This window comes from Aquila chrysaetos, chromosome 4, assembly GCF_900496995.4.
Source record: "Aquila chrysaetos chrysaetos chromosome 4, bAquChr1.4, whole genome shotgun sequence".
Taxonomy (NCBI): Eukaryota; Metazoa; Chordata; class Aves; order Accipitriformes; family Accipitridae; genus Aquila; species Aquila chrysaetos.
The window spans coordinates 12518180-12537822 of NC_044007.1; the positions used below are offsets into that span (position 1 = coordinate 12518180).

General features: G+C 43.2%; 1 protein-coding gene across 16 annotated transcripts in view; it reads left to right on the top strand.

Annotated features, from left to right (window-relative positions):
• MTSS1 (MTSS I-BAR domain containing 1) overlaps positions 1-16628 on the top strand; it is a 127701-nt gene extending 111073 nt beyond the window's left edge. For 2 of the 16 annotated variants that reach the window (XM_030010787.2, XM_030010789.2), the window contains 6 exons: positions 291-501; positions 8224-8343; positions 9369-9563; positions 11676-11840; positions 12204-12366; positions 13661-16628. In XM_030010787.2, coding sequence (XP_029866647.1) covers positions 291-501; positions 8224-8343; positions 9369-9563; positions 11676-11840; positions 12204-12366; positions 13661-14358 — 1552 coding nt within the window. In that variant the 3' untranslated portion in view covers positions 14359-16628. The remainder of the gene's footprint in view (positions 1-290; positions 502-8223; positions 8344-9368; positions 9564-11675; positions 11841-12203; positions 12367-13660) is intronic. The other 14 variants (XM_030010797.2, XM_030010798.2, XM_030010791.2 and 11 more) reach the window with 11 other exon arrangements.
• Positions 16629-19643: the final 3015 nt, after the last annotated feature.

Here is a 19643-nt window from a genome sequence, read left to right on the forward strand (position 1 = left end):
AACTCTTGAGTGGTTACAGAATTTGATCATTTGAGTGAAATTCAAGGTAAAATGCCATTTTCTCTCTGGTCGCAAGGGATACTGCAGCTGCTTACAGTTCTTTACTGATATATATGTGCATATATATATATTTAAATTTAATTTGTCAACATTTTTTCTTTTCCGATTTATGCTGCCTGTTGCTAGAGACATGTGGAATGTTAATTGTACTGTATATGGGTCTCTCCCCACCCTGCCCTTGTGTCTTTTCCTCTCCCCTTTCCTTTCTTTGTTCCTTTTGTCTCTCACAGCAGTCTGAACAGCGTTAACAGTAGTGATTCCCGGTCCAGTGGCTCGCACTCGCACTCACCTAGTTCACACTATCGCTATCGCAGCTCCAATCTGCCTCAGCAGGCACCCATGAGGCTGTCCAGTGTGTCCTCCCATGATTCTGGATTCATGTCCCAGGATGCTTTCCAGTCCAAATCGCCATCCCCCATGCCACCAGAAGCACCTAACCAGGTACGTGCAAGCATGAGAACAAAAACCTGAGTGTGAGCTGGACTCTGTAACTTGGCTCACCTTTCACAAAAAGGATCTGGTGTGGTTTTGGGGTACCTTGGAGTCAGGTTAAACACTGAGGGTAAGGTTTGTTTCACTGCACTTCATCCATCTAAAGGCTGGGCCTCTAGCTGGAGTGATTTATGCTCCTTTTGCAGTTAGCACTGAATAAAGGGATGAGTTGCTCTTGGGGGATTTGGCTTTCATTCTGGCCCTGGAAGGAGCCTAGATGCCTAACTTTCAGATACATACAAATGAGAAAGAGCAAGAAGTCCCACTTTACAGGAGGAAATAATATTCACTTCACCCACTGAGGTTATATACTGGACAGATAGCCAGTTGTTAATATCTGGTGGCTGTTCATGGTTTAATGGACAAATACTGGTGCCAGAACAGCCTTCTGACAGCCTTAGTATTGATGCTGGTGGCTTTGGCATCCCTGCAGGACTTTCAGTCCTCCCTGCAAAGGGCCTGGAATACTCAAAATGCTTTTAGCAGTATCGTATGAAATTGGTTTTGCTGTTTTTTATGACAACCCTTTCTGTGGATAGGCTTGCTCTTTTTGACTCTCAGTTGAGCACCTTGCGGAAATAAGGTTTCTGCATGAAAATGAGAGATATTTTTCATTCTTTATGGAACTCTTAAGAAATGAGTGTATGTGTAGTCATATATGATGATATCCTGAACCCAGTCAAACTAAGAGGATTTCACTATAAATATAAGCAAAACTTTTCCAGAGCATTTTTTGGTCTGCAGAAGGAAGTTGCTGCTCTATTTGTTCATGGCATCATTCCTGTAAAAACTAGATGGCCACCTGCAGGCAGAGGTTCGCATGCCTCCATGGCATGTATCTTCCAGCACCTGGATTCTCTTTTCTGTTTTGTTTTTTTTTTTAACAAATCACATGGCAACTGTAATATTTTTTAAACAAGGCTGAACTGCCATCTTGCATTATAAATCCCGTCGTAAATCTTAGTTACAAACTGAAGTGGACCTAATATCCTGTTGTTGAGTATCACTCATTTGTAATATACCCCAGGATCACTGGAGAAGATTGTCCTTTAGTTTAATAAATGTAGTTGCACTCCTTTTCATGTGTTGGGGAGTAGATGATTTTAATCCTCACAGTCAGCAAGCAGCCAACAATTTCAGTGTTAACAGTTACCAAGTGTCACCTGCACACTTAAGCTACTCCTAGACCACCTTTGACAGCACACAGACCCTCACTTTTTGCAGAACATCTAGTAAGTAGCACCGTTAGTGCAATTTTTAGGGTATCATCCAAAACAACACTGGTTCATTATAGGCTTGGAACATGTTCTCAAGGGAAGCTCAACAGTTTTTTAATATATTTACCTCCTTCATTTTAATAGAAATGCTTTCTTTTCAAATGAATACATCTTCTGCACTGTCCCCAGTGTGGACACATCAGCATTTTTTTATAGATGACATCCTGAAGAACTTTGTGCACACTAATAGAATGAATGTTTTGTTTAGATTGGCTATGGCTAACCTAAGTGAAATACAAAAAAGTAAATGAGCAATAATAAAGTAAACTGGAATAGTAACAAGGTAAGGAAGTTGACTTTTAAGATACATATATCAATTGTACATGCTAGCATCATCTTTGGTTTTCATAGTATCCACTGCACCTGCATAAAAGGGCGGTAATCTACATGATGATGCTATGTTTGCAGATGAGGATGTAACTTTGCAATTGCCCTTAGCATGGAAAAAACCCAACACCTCTCTTTGCAAGTTCCTCTGTTAAGCAGGGGAGAGAACTTAGGCTGGTATCAGCTGTCAGAACATCCTGAAAGTTGATGAGCGTCATGCTGATTTACACCAGCTAAGTTCATATGCTTTCACTTCATTTTAGAAACTGTCCATAAAGTTGCAAACTGATCCAAGCATCACTTGAGCTATTCATGAGCTGTAGAAGGCTGCAGCAGTGTGGCGTTGACTTGACGAGTGTAGTGTGTTGGTATAGCAAATAGGTGTGTGCTCTGTATGTCTCTAGTTCTGTATACCTTTACGCAGAGGAAAAGGTAACAGATCATTGCCTGGCCGCTTCATCTTTGCTTAAGTGTCTTGCTTTGTATGTTCAGCACTAAGTAAATTGTGTGTGTTGTGCTGACAGATAATTGTGATCGTGAGCTTACCGAGAAGCTGTTCAATTTACAGCGTTATTTCATGTTGTGTGTCTCTAACCAACTGACAGATCTTCCTTGTGGTATTGTGCTTTTGAGGCTCGGTGGTGGGTGGGGAGGAGCAGCGATATCGGCTGCTGTTTCTAAAACACTGATGTCATTGTTTCTAGTAGTGACACTGAGAAAGCAGAAAAGCAAGCTCTGGAATCAACAAAGGAAATTAAAAGCTATATATCTTGTGCAGGTGGACACTGCTGATGTTCGCTAGCTGCATGCTGTGGCATGTACTGGGGCAACAAACCCCATTTTCTTTAATAATGGATTTAAAAAAAAAAGTAGAAGGGGGCTACATAATGTTCTCATATTATAGGAATGAGAATATATGAGTTATGTGAAGCTTTTATGCTCTCAAATACCTTTTAGACAAGCAAGTGTCACTGAAAATTAAATGGAATTTATTCAAAGTCACAGATGGGGGAGGAGGGGGAAATCTCAAACAAGGAATAAGTAGAGGTTTAAACAAGATACAGACTATACTAGAGGAGAGATGACTGGCAAAATGAAGACTGCTTTTCAGCCTATAGTTGCTGAGTAGTAAGTCTCTACAGTTAACACACTCTGCATAGAAGATAGAAAAAAGAGCAATTAGAAAACTGGACTCTGCCCTTACACTGGTTTAGTACGATCTCTTTTCTGCAGCATTGCTGTTAACATCACTGGCAGTAAAAGTGTTAGCCTGTACCAGATAGCTGTACGTGTGGAAAGGTCACTATAGAATGCTTTAATCTTAATTAAGCAAGTGCATTTGGGTATAGCTGAACAGCTGGAAAAGCATCACAGGTCTCTCTCTGGAACAGAACAGTTTCTCTAAATGCCAGGTTTGAGGTCAGCCCTGGCCAGCATTGCCCATGGCATGGACTGACACCATGTAAAGCCCTTCTGACAGAACTGCTGCTGCTCTTGGATGAACACTGAACATGGCTGGTGCTGCTAAACCCACATGTTGCCCTGTGTAGTAGACAAACTGAGGTCTGGGAGTATCTGCAATGCAGCAATATGGTAGTAGGACAGTTAGGTTTGATTTAGGGGAATGATAATAGAAGGATCCACTGGACTTGGAGTGAACACGCACAGGGGAAGCAATTATACAGCTGAATTTTAGAGGCTGCTTATGACTTCGTGGAGATGAAAGTAAGGGGAGAGAAAGAAGCAGATGAAGAAGAGAAAAAACCTGCTGATGTGGTATCAAACAGCAGAGGACTAAGTCTTTATTGTTAGAATATTCTGGAAATCACTTTCCCTAAACAGTGAAGTAGAGGGAAACTGAATGTGAACTTGCTTCTGCATGTACAGATTAGCAAGCTGGAAAGATTCTGGTTTTGAGGCAACTCCATTGCTTGAAATAGCTTGAAGTTAGAATAGGGGAAATACATTGTTACATCTATTCAGTTTCCTATGTAAATTAAGAAATGCTCCCAAATCAGACCTTAAAAAAACCCAAAACCAAAAAAACCCCAAAATAACTGAAATGCATCTGTAAATTATCACCAGGTATTTGCTTCTCCTACACTTCCTTTTTTAAGTTTCCCAACAGTTTGTCCCTGACTAGAAAAGAGGGGTCAATAGAGACATGTTCCTGGAAGTGAGACAAATGGAGGAGGTGACCTTGAGTCACTATCCAAAGCTTTTTGAAAGGTAACTGAGATGTCTTCCACTGACTGTGGAGGGACATTGGACCAAGCTCTTCATTAGGATTTGGTCTCCTGGGAAACCCTTGCTTAGGAAACTCTGTCTAGTAGTTGAGGAAGGGAAGGAGTTACGAAAGCAATACTATATTTGAATCGAAAATGTAGCAAACAAAGGATGTAAGTAATCCAAGATAACTGTGGTGTTTTTATAGGTTAGTAGGACGACAGATGGAAAATATAATCATACAGTCCAGTAGCCCAAAATCTAGCTCTTTTTTTTATATCTTTGCTGGAATTCATATATACCACACAAAGCAGTGGGACACTATCCAAGAACAAGCCATGGCTCAATGTCTGAGAGACCAGATACCAAGCTACATATGTATAACATATATTGAGGAACTTGTTACTGTGCAGAGCACAGTTTTAGCATTCTGCTGGTACTATTAAATTTTAAGGTTTTTCTCAGAAGAGATGGTTTGAGAGCAGAGCAAAACCAGCATTACCACAGCTGTGGGAAGAAAAAAAAAATCTCCCAGTGTTAAAATAGCTAAAATGAAAGAACTAATTTTAAAAACATTTCAAACTAAAAAATCATTTTAAAAAGGAATCGACTAAAATAAGTTGAAAAAAATCCCACAACCAAATTTCTCACTCCATGAGTTGTGGAGTAGAAATTGCTCTGCCTGGTGTTTGCCTGTGCGTGTGCTTGCAGGAGTGCGTGTGCCGGTGGGTGTGCATCTGGAACAAGCACTCAAAAGTTTGGAGACTTTTTGCCCAAGCAGTAACTGTGCAGTTTCTGTTTTCAGCCCCTTATGTACTTTCTGCTAAGAAATAAAGGGTGGTCTGTGCTTCCCACACCGGGGTCCAACCTTTCAAGAGTGTTTCTGCAGTCTGATCCAGGCAGCCTTTGACCTGCTGCCACTTGAGTTTTCTTTACATTTTTCCTTCAGGAGTTCAGTGTTCTGCCTCCCTCTCCATCATTTTCTCACTGTTGTAATCCTTTTTTAGCCAGACCAGAGGCTCCCCTTCCCTGTGCCGTGCAAGTTTCTCAAGAGAAAAGGAGACCGTGTTTCCCTACCCTACTACCTTTTGCATTTCTTTCAACTGCCAAGGTGTTTTCCCCATGACATGTTGGTTCATCCTTTGTCTAGCTTTGCCTGCTTAAAACAGCCACACTAAGTTAGTGGGAGGGTCTGTCCTTTCATCTTTTTTTCACCTTAGAGTCACTTTATTGCAAAAGTAAGTTCACCGCTTCCAGTCTTTTTTTTCCCATACGCCAAGTAAATCGAACAATTCTTTGCATCTTCGGAATTTGCGGTTTTGGCCTGTTTCCATCTATTTGCTACATCTAGCTTTGTTGCTTGTAAACCTCATTTATGATTCATTTCTACCATTACTTGATGTAATCTCATGAAGTTTCTGGCTTGTAAACAGGAATAGTCTATCAGATGTAAACTCCAAATTCTCACTTGTCATCATTGGGACACCTGCAGAAAACAAGGTAGCATGATACCATGTTTGGAATTCAGACCCTTCACTGTCTGTCCTGCCATGTGCAGAGTATGCAGACCCAAGAGGGTCTTTCAGGCCATAAGCATGAGGTTTCAGAAAGCATTTTCTGAAATTACGTTTTTCTCTCTTTTTTTTTTTTTTTTTTTTCCTGGCCAAAGTGTAACACTAGTGTGAAGTGTTCTCTTGGGGAGTCTGAAACAGTTTCTTTTGCTGAGCTACCTGGAATGTCGGGCAGAACTCTGGAGTTTTAGTGTAAAAGCTAATTTTCTAGAATGTGTTTTTCTCCAAGGATAGAAGAAATAGGCTCATCTCCATTTAGTGTACTGTAGTTATGTCTGATGACAGAGTCAACTGCAGTTCATATTTGTCGGTATTCTTATTTTTAGAGGCTTTTCTCCTGTAAAAGAAGTTGCATTAAATCAACAATGTGACAAGTTGCACAAAACATCAAGCCGCTGCATCATTGGGTACCCCACTGCATACTTTTCACTTCTCTCCTTAACACCTACATGTCATTTGTTGCAGTTTCTTCTGATCTTATGTTCACCTCAGCTCTTACTGCACTTTGAATATGAGCCTTGTTAGCTGAGCTTACTTGTACCCTAAACACATTTGACAGATCACCCACAGATCTGATCTCATGTCAGCATAAGATGGGAGATGCGTTATTTCTATAAAATAATCCACCACATTACATGCTTTTTTTACTTTTTAACAGCCTTTGCAAAGTTTAATTTAAATCCACAGTTTGCTAATAAGCTCAAGATGCTGATTCTGTATTGGCTTCTCAGCAGCCCCAGTAGTCTTCACCAAAATCCTTATGGTGATGGTGTTCTATCTTGGGAGACTGACATCTCCTTTTACCTAGGCAATTAGCTATACATTCCTTATATGTAGCTTCTGGTGAGCAGTGAGGCAAGTTCTGGGTGTTAGCAGTAATTATTCCTCTACAGTGCCTCTTATCCAGCTATCTTTTTATTGCAGGCTCACCCCAAGATTTCATCTAAGGTTAACTGATGAAATTTTATTTCAGATGAGATTTCGCTTCCTCTTCAAAATGTCATTCCTTGAAATCTGAGGCTTTGCTACACAAACTTGATACAAGGGTGCATTCTCTCTGCTGTCATAAAATAAAATGCTAGGGATATCCTTAGATGGACTTGCTTCACAGGTCTCAGACTACCAAAGGATGAATTAGTCTTGCTAGTGTTGAATTTCCTGACAGTCAATAGAGCTCAGTACTGCCCTGAGACCTTTGCCAGTATTCTTGACCATTTCCAAGGACTCAGCTGGACCTGCACGCACAGCCCTACTGAGGGGGATGCCACTTTCAAGGGGGGGATGTACAAGAGCATTTTAGTTGGTAAAATGGTCCACATGGTTATTCACCTTGGCCTGCCTGTAGGTGAATTAGGTGCTGTTGTAGAGGTCTTACAGCAGCAAATGTACACAAAGGCATGCACTGAAAATTGGAAGAGAAGTTCCTAGCTAGAAGCAAAACGTTTGAGGTGTTTGATGGACACTGTGTCCTGCATTTTCCTTCACTCTCTATCCGAGCCCCTGATTATTTTCTGTCTCTGCTGTTAAGAGAAAGTGGGTGGCAAGCACATGCCACCACTTACACACTCAGCAGAGTACATGTACCTTCATATTGGCTGCTGGGCAGAAAAGTTTGAGTGCTTTTGGTGTATGCATACTACCTCCAGAGGCACATGCATACAGATAATGCACTTTGGAAACCTCCAGTTTTGGTAAGTATCACTTCTTTCTTTGTTCCATAATACTTGAACTCAGATGAGCTTTTCACAAGTACTTTTGCAGATCAGAATACCCGAGAACTTGTGAATGTAAATGATGTTTGCTGCTCCATGTTTTAAATCTAAACTTTGTGTCTTTGAAGTACTGATGATCTGCTTTTCTGTATAAATCAGTTGTCTCAGTATATTGCATGTTGGGACCATAGGTGTCCTCAGCTCCCTCAGCTTCTTGCTCTGAGGCGGCTGACAGAATTGAGACACTGAAATTGCAATGAGGAGTTGAGATTGCTGCCTCGATTCCCTCATTCTCAAGCAGTGTGGCAAGTTCTCGCATTAAGCAAATCGCTTATTTTGTTTCTCATAGATTTCCTGAACATTAGCAATGGTTTTGAGCAGTTTCTAATTGATTTTTAAAACCCTAACCCTTTGCTCTCTCATCCTTCCCTCTCTCCTGTGTGTGTCTCTGTGTATGTGCTTTTTGTCTTTTTTTTTTGTTTGTGGTTTTTTTTTTTTTTTCTTTTTTGGTGGCTTGTGTATTCTTTCCCTGCGTTGCGGTGCTGTTTTATGCTGCAGAATTCGTCCAGCTCTGCCTCTTCAGAAGCCTCTGAAACCTGCCAGTCAGTGAGCGAGTGCAGTTCCCCCACCTCAGTCAGCTCAGGCTCCACCATGGGGGCTTGGGCCTCCACAGATAAGGTGAAAAACTTCATCTCAAAGACATACAAACCTACTAGCTTGTTATCCAAACCCAGCAACATTTGGACAAAAAAAAAAGCAGTGCATGGGATGCAGCCAGGATTCCTGTCTGTGAAGATGAGAATAGGAACTGTTGCACGCTCCCTTAGAAATGAATCTGAATAAACCACAGCAACACTTGCCTTTAAACCAGCTGCTAGGGGGAAGCTACAAATTGGGCATTTTAAAGAGGTAATTTTCTAAGAAAAGCTCATCGTCCACCTTTTCTACTCAAAGAGATTGTGGAACACTGCCCAAACCCAGCTGGTTGCCTAACAAAGAGCATCTTGCCCAGATTGTACTGTTTGTGCCTTCTCCCCTCTCTCCCATTAGGTAGCACACATTACACTGAGCAATTGGGGTTTGGTTTTGACCAAAACAAAAAGGAAAACAAAACGCACATGGTTGGAATAAATTACAGGGGATACACTCTGCATCGAGGGAGGAAGTGATAGCGGTCTCCATTCTCATCTGGTAAATCCTTGCTGTTGGTTTTTTCTTTTTTTTTTTTTTTTTTCTTCCATATCATCCATCACACAGCCAGAACACGTCATGTTTGAAGGCTGTATGCTTTTCCTCTCTGTCCAGCTACATAGAATAAATGCCACCAATGCAAACACCTCCAGTATTGGAAATGTTTTGTTTCTATGTCCACAGTCTGCAGGGTACTTAAATTGCAAAGGCTTTTTCACAGTGTGCTGCTTTCATGGACAGAAGGCAAAGCTGCTCAGCCTGGAGACAATGACTGCTAGATTGATGTCTGAAATTTGTTATACCAAATAACAATTTTCAAGCAATCTCACTTCTGAACCAAGCATTGTATCAATTTTCTGTTGTTTATTTGCAGCAAAGCTAAGATTTTTCTTTCTTTTGTTTTAAGATACAGAAGTTTTCTCCCTAGAACATCAGAGTCGCAGTATATTTTCATATTCATTCTGTTTATATTAATTTCTCTGTTTTTGTTTGTTTATTTGTTTCGTTTCCAGTTGTCTAATGGGTTTTATCACTGTAGTTTATCAAGTGACCCATCCGTAGCTTCAGTTGGTGCAGGTCCTTTCCCTCATTTCCCGCCTGTCTCCCGCGCGTGGACTCGGGCTCCCTCAGCCCTCCTTCCAGACTACGTTCATTATTACACCATTGGGCCAGGCATGTTACCATCATCTAAGATCCCTAGCTGGAAGGTTTGTGTTCCTTTTGTTGTGGCAGTCCTCACCTCCTCGTACCAACAGTGTGCACACGGCAGTTGTTGCTACCTTTCGATCCATGTAATTACCTGTTGATTTGCTCTGTTTAATATCACTCTGAATGGGCATTGCATGGTGATAATCAGAGAGCTAAAATCCGGTAGTGGATATTTCTGAATGACCTTGTCTATTCTGGCAACATATTAAAGCTGACAACACCGAGGTAGGAAGGAGTAGCTTAACTCTGGGACGTTGGTGAAAGCACTCTGGGCTCTATTCAGCGAGAAAAGAGCTTGTTTAGCACTGTTCAAAGCACTCACTTGAGCAGGGAGCAGGGAAGTGCAGGCTTGACATCCACTTGTCTTAATGAAACCATACATTGAACAACATGATGTTCTCACTGCGGCGGCTGTGCCTGGCCCCCACCTTGGCTGTAGGCAGGCATGCTCTTGTAGATCTAGCTGGAGTGGTTTAAGAAGGCACTCGTCACCAGGTGAACCTAAGTGATGACTGAAGCTATCCTAGCTTTACTGCCACAGACTGAAAGTGCTCACCCAGCTTGCTTTGCTGTCTTGGGTGAGACCACCGAAAAAGTCAGAGGGCAGTAACTTCTTTCAGTTGCTCCAGCTGGATCTGCAGGGATCTTCCTTGGCATCAGAATGTCTCTGCTCTGCCAGAGCCTTGACTCTCATCCCTGCCAGGCAGTTCCCCTGGGAGACACTGCCCCGGACCAAGGGGAGAAGGTCTCTTGTCTGTCGCCCTGAATCTTCACAAGGCTGGTGTGCAGTTGATAGCAGCTGCCCAGGTCTTAGATGCCTGTGGATGCATAGGCACCATGGGACCTTCTTATACATGTAAATTGAGATACCTTGTTACAGATCCCCTAATCTCTCTCTCCAGCAGCTGGAGACTGTTGAGACATACAAACAGGGTGGCCACAGTGGTCCTGGGGCTTCAGGGTCATTAGTTGTGTCTGTGCTAGAAGCACTTTGCCAGTATATTTCACAGCAAAACACTTACAGCAAAGACATAGCTGTTAAGGCCAAGCAGAGTTCTGTATGTGTTAATAAAACCAAAATACCTGTCTGCACAAGGGGCTTGTGTCAGTACAGCTGCCTTGCACTTCTCTCTCACTTGGACTGAGACACATGCCAGTAAAAAAATCTGTAGTGTGGTCTTAGCCCATCATTATTTATCAGAAGGCTGTGCGGAGGCTGCCCGGCAGCCAGCTGCTGCCAGTGGTGGGGTGTGTGGCCCGTTCTCAGGCACAAGTTGTTTCTTCCAGTTTTATTTTTAAAGCACCCCTTGTCTTGGTGAGGGAGAACTCTTAGGATTGGGCTTGCCCCTGCAGCAGCTCACATTTGGGGAGCTGCTGCTTAGCAGTGGTTCTGTGTCCCAGCACAAGTCACTGATCAATCCTGCTCTTTGTGTGCAACGTGTGGTTTCTGGACACCCTCAGGACTTTGCTTAATAGAGCCCTGAGTGAATATAGCCCTCATGGCCTGAGGAATTTCTGTTCCAAATTTGGCACCAGTAATTCAGAGTGAAGTTAGTCTTTCTTCAGTACAGATCATTATTATAAACTAGATTTCAGCTAGTAAGTAAACTGAGAGATTACTCAGAGTAACTTGCTCCTGTAATATGTATAAAAAATCTGTTCAAGCCTAATTTTTCAGAATTGAAGACATGCGTAACAGCACGTAATGCTAGAACTTGTGTATATCTAGAACAGTTACATCGCTGATTGGACATTTATGTATGTGTTCTGCTGTGTGCCAGTGACTTTTGCATTTGAATTTCTGAAAATGTAGGCTTTAACACAATGGAATTTCATTTAGAGAAAATAATAGTACTAAAATTTTAAATATCTTCATATAAGAACACTTAGGTAGAATAGGAAATTTAGCTTCCCTTTCATAAAGGAGATAGGTTTTATAAGTGAAGATTTTTAATTTCCTCAAAATTAATTGATTTCTGGCCTTAATTCAGAAAGGCATATCCAGTTTGATACATAATGTGTTGCATTAAAATTGCCCCTTTGCATAGTTTTATGTGTAATTAAAGCGCAATTACTGATGAAGGCTATCACTAACAAGCACATTTCCTTAGGACTGGGCCAAACCAGGCCCATACGATCAACCAATGGTGAACACATTGCAACGTCGCAAAGAAAAGCGCGAACCAGATCTCAACGGAGGAGCTCAGAGTGGGCCACCCGTGCCCGCTGAGGAGGCCCAGAGACCTCGGAGCATGACGGTGTCGGCTGCCACAAGGGTGAAGCTCTAATTTCAAATATGCTGTTCGGTGCAAAGGAAATGGCCGTGCTAGCTCCTGCCAATACTTTTTGATTTGCTTTATGTTGGCACGTGTTTATCCGATAAGCAGTACTGGTGCGGTGGGGGTACGGTCAGTGGAAATCGTGTGGGCATGAGAGACTGTGCCATTGGGTATTGGCATTTGTAGAGCAACGGCATCCAAAGAAGCGTCTGTTTCTAAGCCCTAGTAAATGGAAGGACACGATCCTGTTGGGTTGTGATGGTGATGACTGGCTCTGCTTGGGAGGAGAGGCAGCTAGTAGTCAGTGAAGACTGACTAACCCTTTTGGACGTGCTGAGTCTCTTTCCTGTGTGTAACCAGCAGGGTGAGGAGATGGAGGCCTGCGAGGAGCTGGCGCTCGCTCTGACAAGAGGGCTGCAGCTGGACACCCAGAGGAGCAGTCGGGATTCCTTGCAGTGCTCCAGCGGCTACAGCACCCAGACAACAACTCCGTGCTGTTCAGAGGACACGATCCCATCTCAAGGTACCCATCCAAGAGATGTTCTTTTTCAGAGCGTTCCCAGCCAAGCCATCATACGCTCACCCCGCGGTGCCAGGGGGCTATATTCCAGTAGCTATCAGTCACTGGCTTTGTAGTCAGCTGGGGAGAAAGGGGTGAACGTTGCTATTGTGAAGTTTTTTCCAGCTTGGAATGCAGCCTGGATTTATTAATGAAATAGAAACCTGGGTTGCTGCACAGTGTACTGAATGATTGTATTTTCTTGTGCATTACTAGAATGAGTTTTAGCTTAAGGATGCTGCCATTTTAAAGAAGATGCTAGAATTGTATTTCATGGGTTGAGTGGAATGACACTGGTATTGCATCATACACTTCTTGTGGTAGTAATGTCCTTTCAGAGCTATTGTCTTAGCAAATACGCACTCATGAGCTTTGTTTTCTTGTTCTGTCAGTACTCTGAATCTGCTCTTGGTTTCCCTTTGTGACCTTTAATTTCCTACCTAAGCAGAAATCTTGTACTTGGAAAAAGAATCCATTGGAGACATTAACATGGGCATACCTGGGAAGCTGCAGTAAGGTGTTGGGTTTTGTACCCTTTTTCAGAACCAGCAGCAAGCTGGGAGGGACTGAGTTTGGTGTTTGCAGTTCAGCAGCCATGTCGTTTGCTCAGCTGAGATTAGTCAAGCTGTGCAATCACAAGAGGCAGTAGGGCTTGTGGAGGGCCTAGCTTGGCTCAGCAGTTACGTGGAAAGGAAGGAACCCAATGCAATTATTAAAGCTGAGACTGAGTTTTCAGAGCTGACAGCTGGGGTTTACTTTGTTTGCAAAACAAGCAAATTTGCTGCTGAAATCACTGGTACACAGTCCTTTGAGCCCCACATTGCCTAGTCTAAAGCATGCTTTTTAGTCACTGACTGTTTTAAGTATTTGTATCTACAAGTGGTAGCATATGGCTTGTAGGATGCTGGTTTTGGTGTCTTCATGTTGGCAACAAACATTGAGTCTTCATTACTTACTTAGTTCTTTTCAGGGAAGGTACCGAGTGTGTACAGTTCTCATTCTCTTTCACAAGAGATGCAGGCACCCTGCAGCTTTAGGGTTGGTCTGCTGTAGTGCCTGCCTTCAGCCACGCAGTCTGAGAATCTTGGTCACAGTATCTCAGGCTTTGTTCCTGCTAGAGGTGAAACCTCTCCTAATTGCTGTTGACCTCCAGGCTTTTTTGCTTATATATACTTTTTTGGTTATACATACTTCAGACTTGCTGACGTGACTCAGCTGTCTTCCCCAGCTTGTTCGTAACTCTGTCTTTTGGCATCAGTTTCAGATTATGATTATTTCTCTGTGAGTGGTGACCAGGAGGCAGAACAACAAGAGTTTGACAAATCTTCCACCATCCCAAGAAACAGCGACATTAGCCAGTCCTATCGCAGAATGTTTCAAACCAAGCGTCCTGCTTCCACTGCAGGTCTGCCAACCACGCTTGGACCAGTCATAGTCACCCCCGGCGTCGCCACCATCAGACGGACCCCTTCCACCAAGCCTTCAGTCAGACGCGGCACCATAGGGGGAGGTCCGATTCCGATCAAGACGCCAGTGATTCCTGTCAAAACACCAACTGTCCCCGATATCCCAGGGGGGCTGCCTGGCACCCTCGCTGGGACAGAAGAATGTCCCGAGCAAAGTCCCGAGTCTCCGGCAGCAGGAGATGGTGGGCAAAGTGTCACCAGCATGCCCTCGTCCTCATGGAGCGGACAAGCATCTGTCAACCCTCCGCCGTCAAGCCAGAAACTGAGTGCTGCCGACGAGCAGAGGCAAGCGGTTCCTGAGAGCGAGGGGGAAGAAAGCGACCGGGATGGTGTCAGCACCCTCGCACCCGCGGGCCAGCCGGAGCTCGATCCTGGAGAGCTGAGTCCTGGGGATGTCCCGCAAGGTGAAGATATGCTGAATGCCATTCGGCGTGGTGTCAAACTGAAGAAGACGACCACGAATGATCGCTCAGCACCTCGTATTTCCTAGGAGCGGAAAAGCTGCCAGAGTACTAGCTGCCGAGAAGGAACTGTGAGGAAACTAATTTGTCTCTATCCATTCCAATCTGTAATCAATGAATTTTTTAAGATACTCGGTAACAGACAGTCTGAAAGTACTCTAAAAGAGAAAACAAGGTGAAAGAGCGTAGTAAGACATAATCTTCACTGATGTTTTAATTTGTAAATATCAATGATTTTGTTTCTGCATTTTTTTGATCTAAGTTACACTTTTAATTTTTTCTGAAGGTGCCAAATCCCATTTACCTTTTTTATAACTCTCTTTGTAAAGTTTTAAATCATAGGAGAAAAAAAAAATGTCGAGTAGTTAACTTCAGCAAAGGGATTTAATGAAAATTTGGCTTTTTTGCAAGCTTTTGTAGAGCGCCTTGTAATAGTGAGGTTAAAACACAAAACAAAACAATGGGACTTATTTTAAAGTTTAAGTCAAGCTGTAAGGAACAGATCCTCATTTAAGTATTCAAAAAAAAGTTTGAAAAGCAGGACTAAAAATTGACAATAAAAGCAATATATAAAGCAAGGAAGAAACCTGCAGTTGGTAGAGTATTTGGGGGGTAGTGGGGGGGAGGGAGATGCCATCAAAATAGCAGATGCTGTTGCACAAAAGTAGCCTAGTAGGATTAATTACTAGTAGCTTCATGGTAAATGCATCAGAATAAGCCATATTGGATTGCAGTGTTTTGTTTCTGTAGGGTGTTTTAAAGACTGGGTTTTTTCCACATTTCTTTTTTGACTGCACAGCAACAACTCTCAGTCACATGCATGCAGCCTTAACTGTGTAGGCTTGGTTCTTCCACCTTCACTTTTTGTTCCACTCATCCTTTCACTGAATACAAACAAGGACGACAGGCTTAAGGCAGTTACAAATGTGAAAACATTTTTAAAATGCAAGCAGGGAGTTCTTACATAGTATCAAAATGCCTTTTTCTGACTGTGCCCAGCAGGCTGGGCACCTTGGAAAACCCAAATATTTTGAGAAAACACTTAACAATTTGACAGGTGTAACCAGCTTGTGATCTAATAAACTGCGAATGTTTCTTTCCAATACAGGGGCTTGTTTTTCTTAACTTCTTTTAAATGGCAGTTGATTGGCTTTTCTTAAATACCGAAAAGAAAGGGGTGAAGGGTGGGGGGTGGGGAGAGATACTGGTTTTTTTGATAATACTGGGAGTCTGACCACTATATTCTCTTTTTTTGTACTTTAAGTCATGTTTTTTGGAACGCTATTGATAGAATTATTAAGAGTTGGATTTTTTCCTTAAAGTAAAAGTAAGTTATTGCTGCAATACCCGTCTCCTAAAGCTGATAGAAATATGCAGACCCCAGGGCACGACATGTGTTCCAACCAGACGGTCCACAAGGATGCCATCTGCCCACCCACGGCAGACCCACGCGTGGATGGACACCAGACTTGCGCATCCAGGATTGTTTAAAAGTGCACCAAATAATACATATAAGGGGCTAGTTTCCACCACACACTCTGCAGATTTCTGTTGGCTCTAGACTTGCCTACATAACCTCTTATGCTTTAATACATAACTGCATTGGATGTGAAACTTCTAGTAATTGTGTAGTCACTGTGTTCTATATAACATTTTACACTGCTGTGGTTGCTAACCTTTTTTTTTTTGTTATGGCTTAAAAGCAAAAAGAAAAAAAAAAAGGCATGATTCTTAGAAAATATTAAACCTTCCTTTCTTTGAAAAACAAGCTCCTTATTACAGAATATAATAAACAGTAGTGCCTGTGGTGTAGCCCACCAATCTTGATACAGTAGCTGATGCATTGTGCAAATGAGGCTTTGAGATGGTTTTTGCATAAACAAAAACTGCTAGGAGATAATCTCAATAGTTAAAAGTGTTATTTAAACCTTTGAAATAAATGGATGTAACTGTACCCGAGTACAGCTTTTCACTTGTTTAGTTCTTAAACGTTAGTATAATCAGTAAAATTTAATATAAAATGTTGCCAAATTCAATGTAGAAAGAATGTGACAAAACACTTTGGATAGTTCTATTGTTTGTGTTTTTGCATATTGTAAAAGCAGTGTCACAGCTAAAAAAATAAAATGTTTCTAATGGTAAATTATTGTGGTTTAGTTGCTAGTTTGTACTGAGAGTTGACCTCTCCCTGTGCAGTTTTTTGTTCTAAACTGGTATAAATAATTGCTGTAAGTGTGTCTCCCTTCTACATTGTAATGATTGCTTAAGCCTACATTATAAATAAAGAACTGCTGGAAAACTTCTGTATTTCGGTTCTTAAAGACTTTCTGCTTCCAGAGCTTTGGATGTCAATGGTGTCCTTCATCAGAGTTCTGAAAATCACACAGGTTCCATCTGCGTGTAACAGAAGCAAGAGAGAATTAAAAAATAAGTAAATAAAATTGCATGTAACTATGTTTTAGTGATGTGCACTGGAAGGGTAGTAGCAGAGCAACGGTGCAGTGCTAGCCATGGAAATTCCCATTAAATAATAACTGATGACATTTCTCTGTCCCTCACTGTTGTTATCTGGCCAGGAAGCACAGATAACTCAACATGTTAGTGCATCTGCTTCAGTGCTGGACCGCAGTTCCTTTTGCCAGAGGAGGAAAATTGCTGCTGTCCACACTGCCCATGCGTACAGCCAGAATTTATCAAGCACATCACCGGTGCTGTCTCCCACATGCCCCTGAGCGATCAAAGACTTTCTTTGGTTCAGCTTTCTCGGGAACAAACGTAGAGAGGGAGGACTTTGCTCCCACTTGCAGCTACCATGCAGTGGCCTAATTAATTTCCTTGCCACTGCGATAGATTCATTTTTGTCCAGAGGTTTCTGTTCGTTACTGTATTGGGTTTGTGTGGCAAGGTTTTGGCAGCTGGGGGGCTACAGGGGTGGCTTCTGTGAGAATCTGCTAGAAGCTTCCCGTGTCCGACAGACCCAATGCCAGCCGGCTCCAAGACAGACCCGCCGCTGGCCAAGGCAGGGCCCATCAGTGACAGTGGTAGTGCCTCTGGGAGAACAGAATTAAGAACGCAAAAAAAAGTTGCAGGGGGTACAGAAACTGCAGCCGGAGCGAGGAGTGAGAACATGTATGAGAACCAGCCCTGCAGAGCCCCAGGTCAGTGAAGAAGGAGGGAGAGGAGATGCTCCAGGCGCCGGAGCAGAGATTCCCCTGCAGCCCGTGGTGAAGACCATGGTGAGGCAGGCTGTCCCCCTGCAGCCCAGGGAGGTCCACGGTGGAGCAGATATCCACCTGTGGCCTGTGGAGGACCCCATGCTGGAGCAGGTGGGTGCCCGAAGGAGGCTGTGAGCCTGCAGCAGGCTCCTGGCAGGACCTGCGGACCTGTGGAGAGAGTGAGCCCTTGCCTTTTGGTCAGTTTGGGTCAGCTGTCCTGGCTGTGTCCCCTCCCAGGATCTTGCCCACCCCCAGCCTACTGGTGAGGGAGGCATGTTGGAGGGACAGCCTTGATGCTGTGGGAGCACTGCTCAGCAGTAGCCAAAACACTGGTGTGTTAGCAACACCTTCCTAGCTGTAAATGCAAAGCACAGCACTATGAGGGCTGCTATGGGGAAAACTAACTCAATCTCAGCCAGTGCCAACACAGTCATAAGATGTTAAAAGAAAACTCAAGGTGGTTTGGCTGGAAATATGTCCTGTCTCCAAAAGGATTCTAGTTTCATTCCCCATCTCTTTATGGCTGTATCTCACATACTGCTTGGCCGGGTGCTGTTGTTTTGAAGTTTATCCGTGCTGCTTCTACAGTGAATCCGGGTCACTTGCAGCTGCATGTGCAAAATCTTTTGTTGTAGGGTGGATTTTTTTTGTTGTTGTTTTTAATGCTGGGATGTGGGGTATCCATCATGTTAGGGAACATCAGTCAGACCTGTCCAGCTGTTTGTAAAAGTCAGGTGGGACTTCTTGCTCTGTTTTCTAGCAAAAAAAAAGCTGGTTGGCTGACTGGGAGGGAGGGTGCAAAATCACACATAATTAAAAAAGGAGTATTTTGGTGTTTGCATGATTTCTGAATATAGTTACCAGACAAAGCAGAGGAATAGGGTTTTGGGGGAAGGTAAGGCGCAGGAAGGGAGGATGGTTTTTGTAAGCCTGTATTTGTCTGAATAGAAGTTAAGACGCACTTGGTGTACACCAGCTGACTGCTCCCACTGGCTCTACCCCATGAAGGTGCGGAGCGCTCTGGCACCAGCCTGCCCGTGCCACCAGCGCACACCCAGTCACGGCTACGGCTCCCAGCCGAGGGCTGCTTGTGCCAGGCTGGGGGAGAGGGCAAAGCGGGCTCAGGGGCAGGGCAGCTAAGCTGCGTTTGCCCTGCGATGTTGTATTTCCCCATGAATTTTGCCCACACCTGGGTTTGGCCTTTCGTACTCGGGCTAATGCAAGTGGCTGCTAAAGCAAACCAGTGTTTTTCATTTGGGGAAGTGCAATGCTGGTAGTGCAGATCCTGTATTAGAAACCTGTAACAAGTTAGAAAAAGGGCCGCAGGTTGGAACTCTTTACTATGAATAAGCACCTTCAGTATGGAAGAACAGCAGAGCAAAGCACCAATACCCGAGCGGAGAGAAGCCACAGCTCTGTGCTGAATAGGTAAACGCGGCCGAGGGGCGTGCTGAACAGCCTCAATTCTGCTACTGCCTTTGGACTGACGGAGCACAAACAGATCCTGCTTCCTGGTAAGAATGAAAATTTCAGCAGTGGAATGTGTGAAGCCATTTTTCTGGAGGTTTTTGTTTTTGTTTTTTTTTTTTCCCAAAACTCAGACTTACTGAAGAGGGCAATGTAAGATTTCTAAAAACCAGCCAGGTTAAAGCCTTATCTTATACCCAAGCTAACTATGTTTAGGCCTTAGAATAGCTGAAGTTCGTGCCTTTGCCATCTCCTGTTACTTTCAAGCCTTAAGTAAGTTGGAGTTCATGGAAAAATTGGGCCTTAGGGTTAAATGTGGTACAAGCAAGTAACTTCTGTAGAATGAAAGTCTGATTAGGTGACCCAAATCTCCTCTCTTCTAGCCCTAAAAATGGGAGAACAGCAGAAGGTGAGAAAGGTTTTCCTACGAGCTTTTACTAGGTGGCTATACCCCATCTATTCTCTTACAGAGCGGTTAGTGAAAGTGTTAGCAGAATTCCCTGTGTCTTATATCAAAGCAAACGGCTTTTTGTACCTGGTTCATTGTATCGCACTGCCTGCTATAACTGTATGTATGATGTGACCTGTACACAAGCGTACAAGAGCCATATTCCCCAGCAGGCCACTTCTTG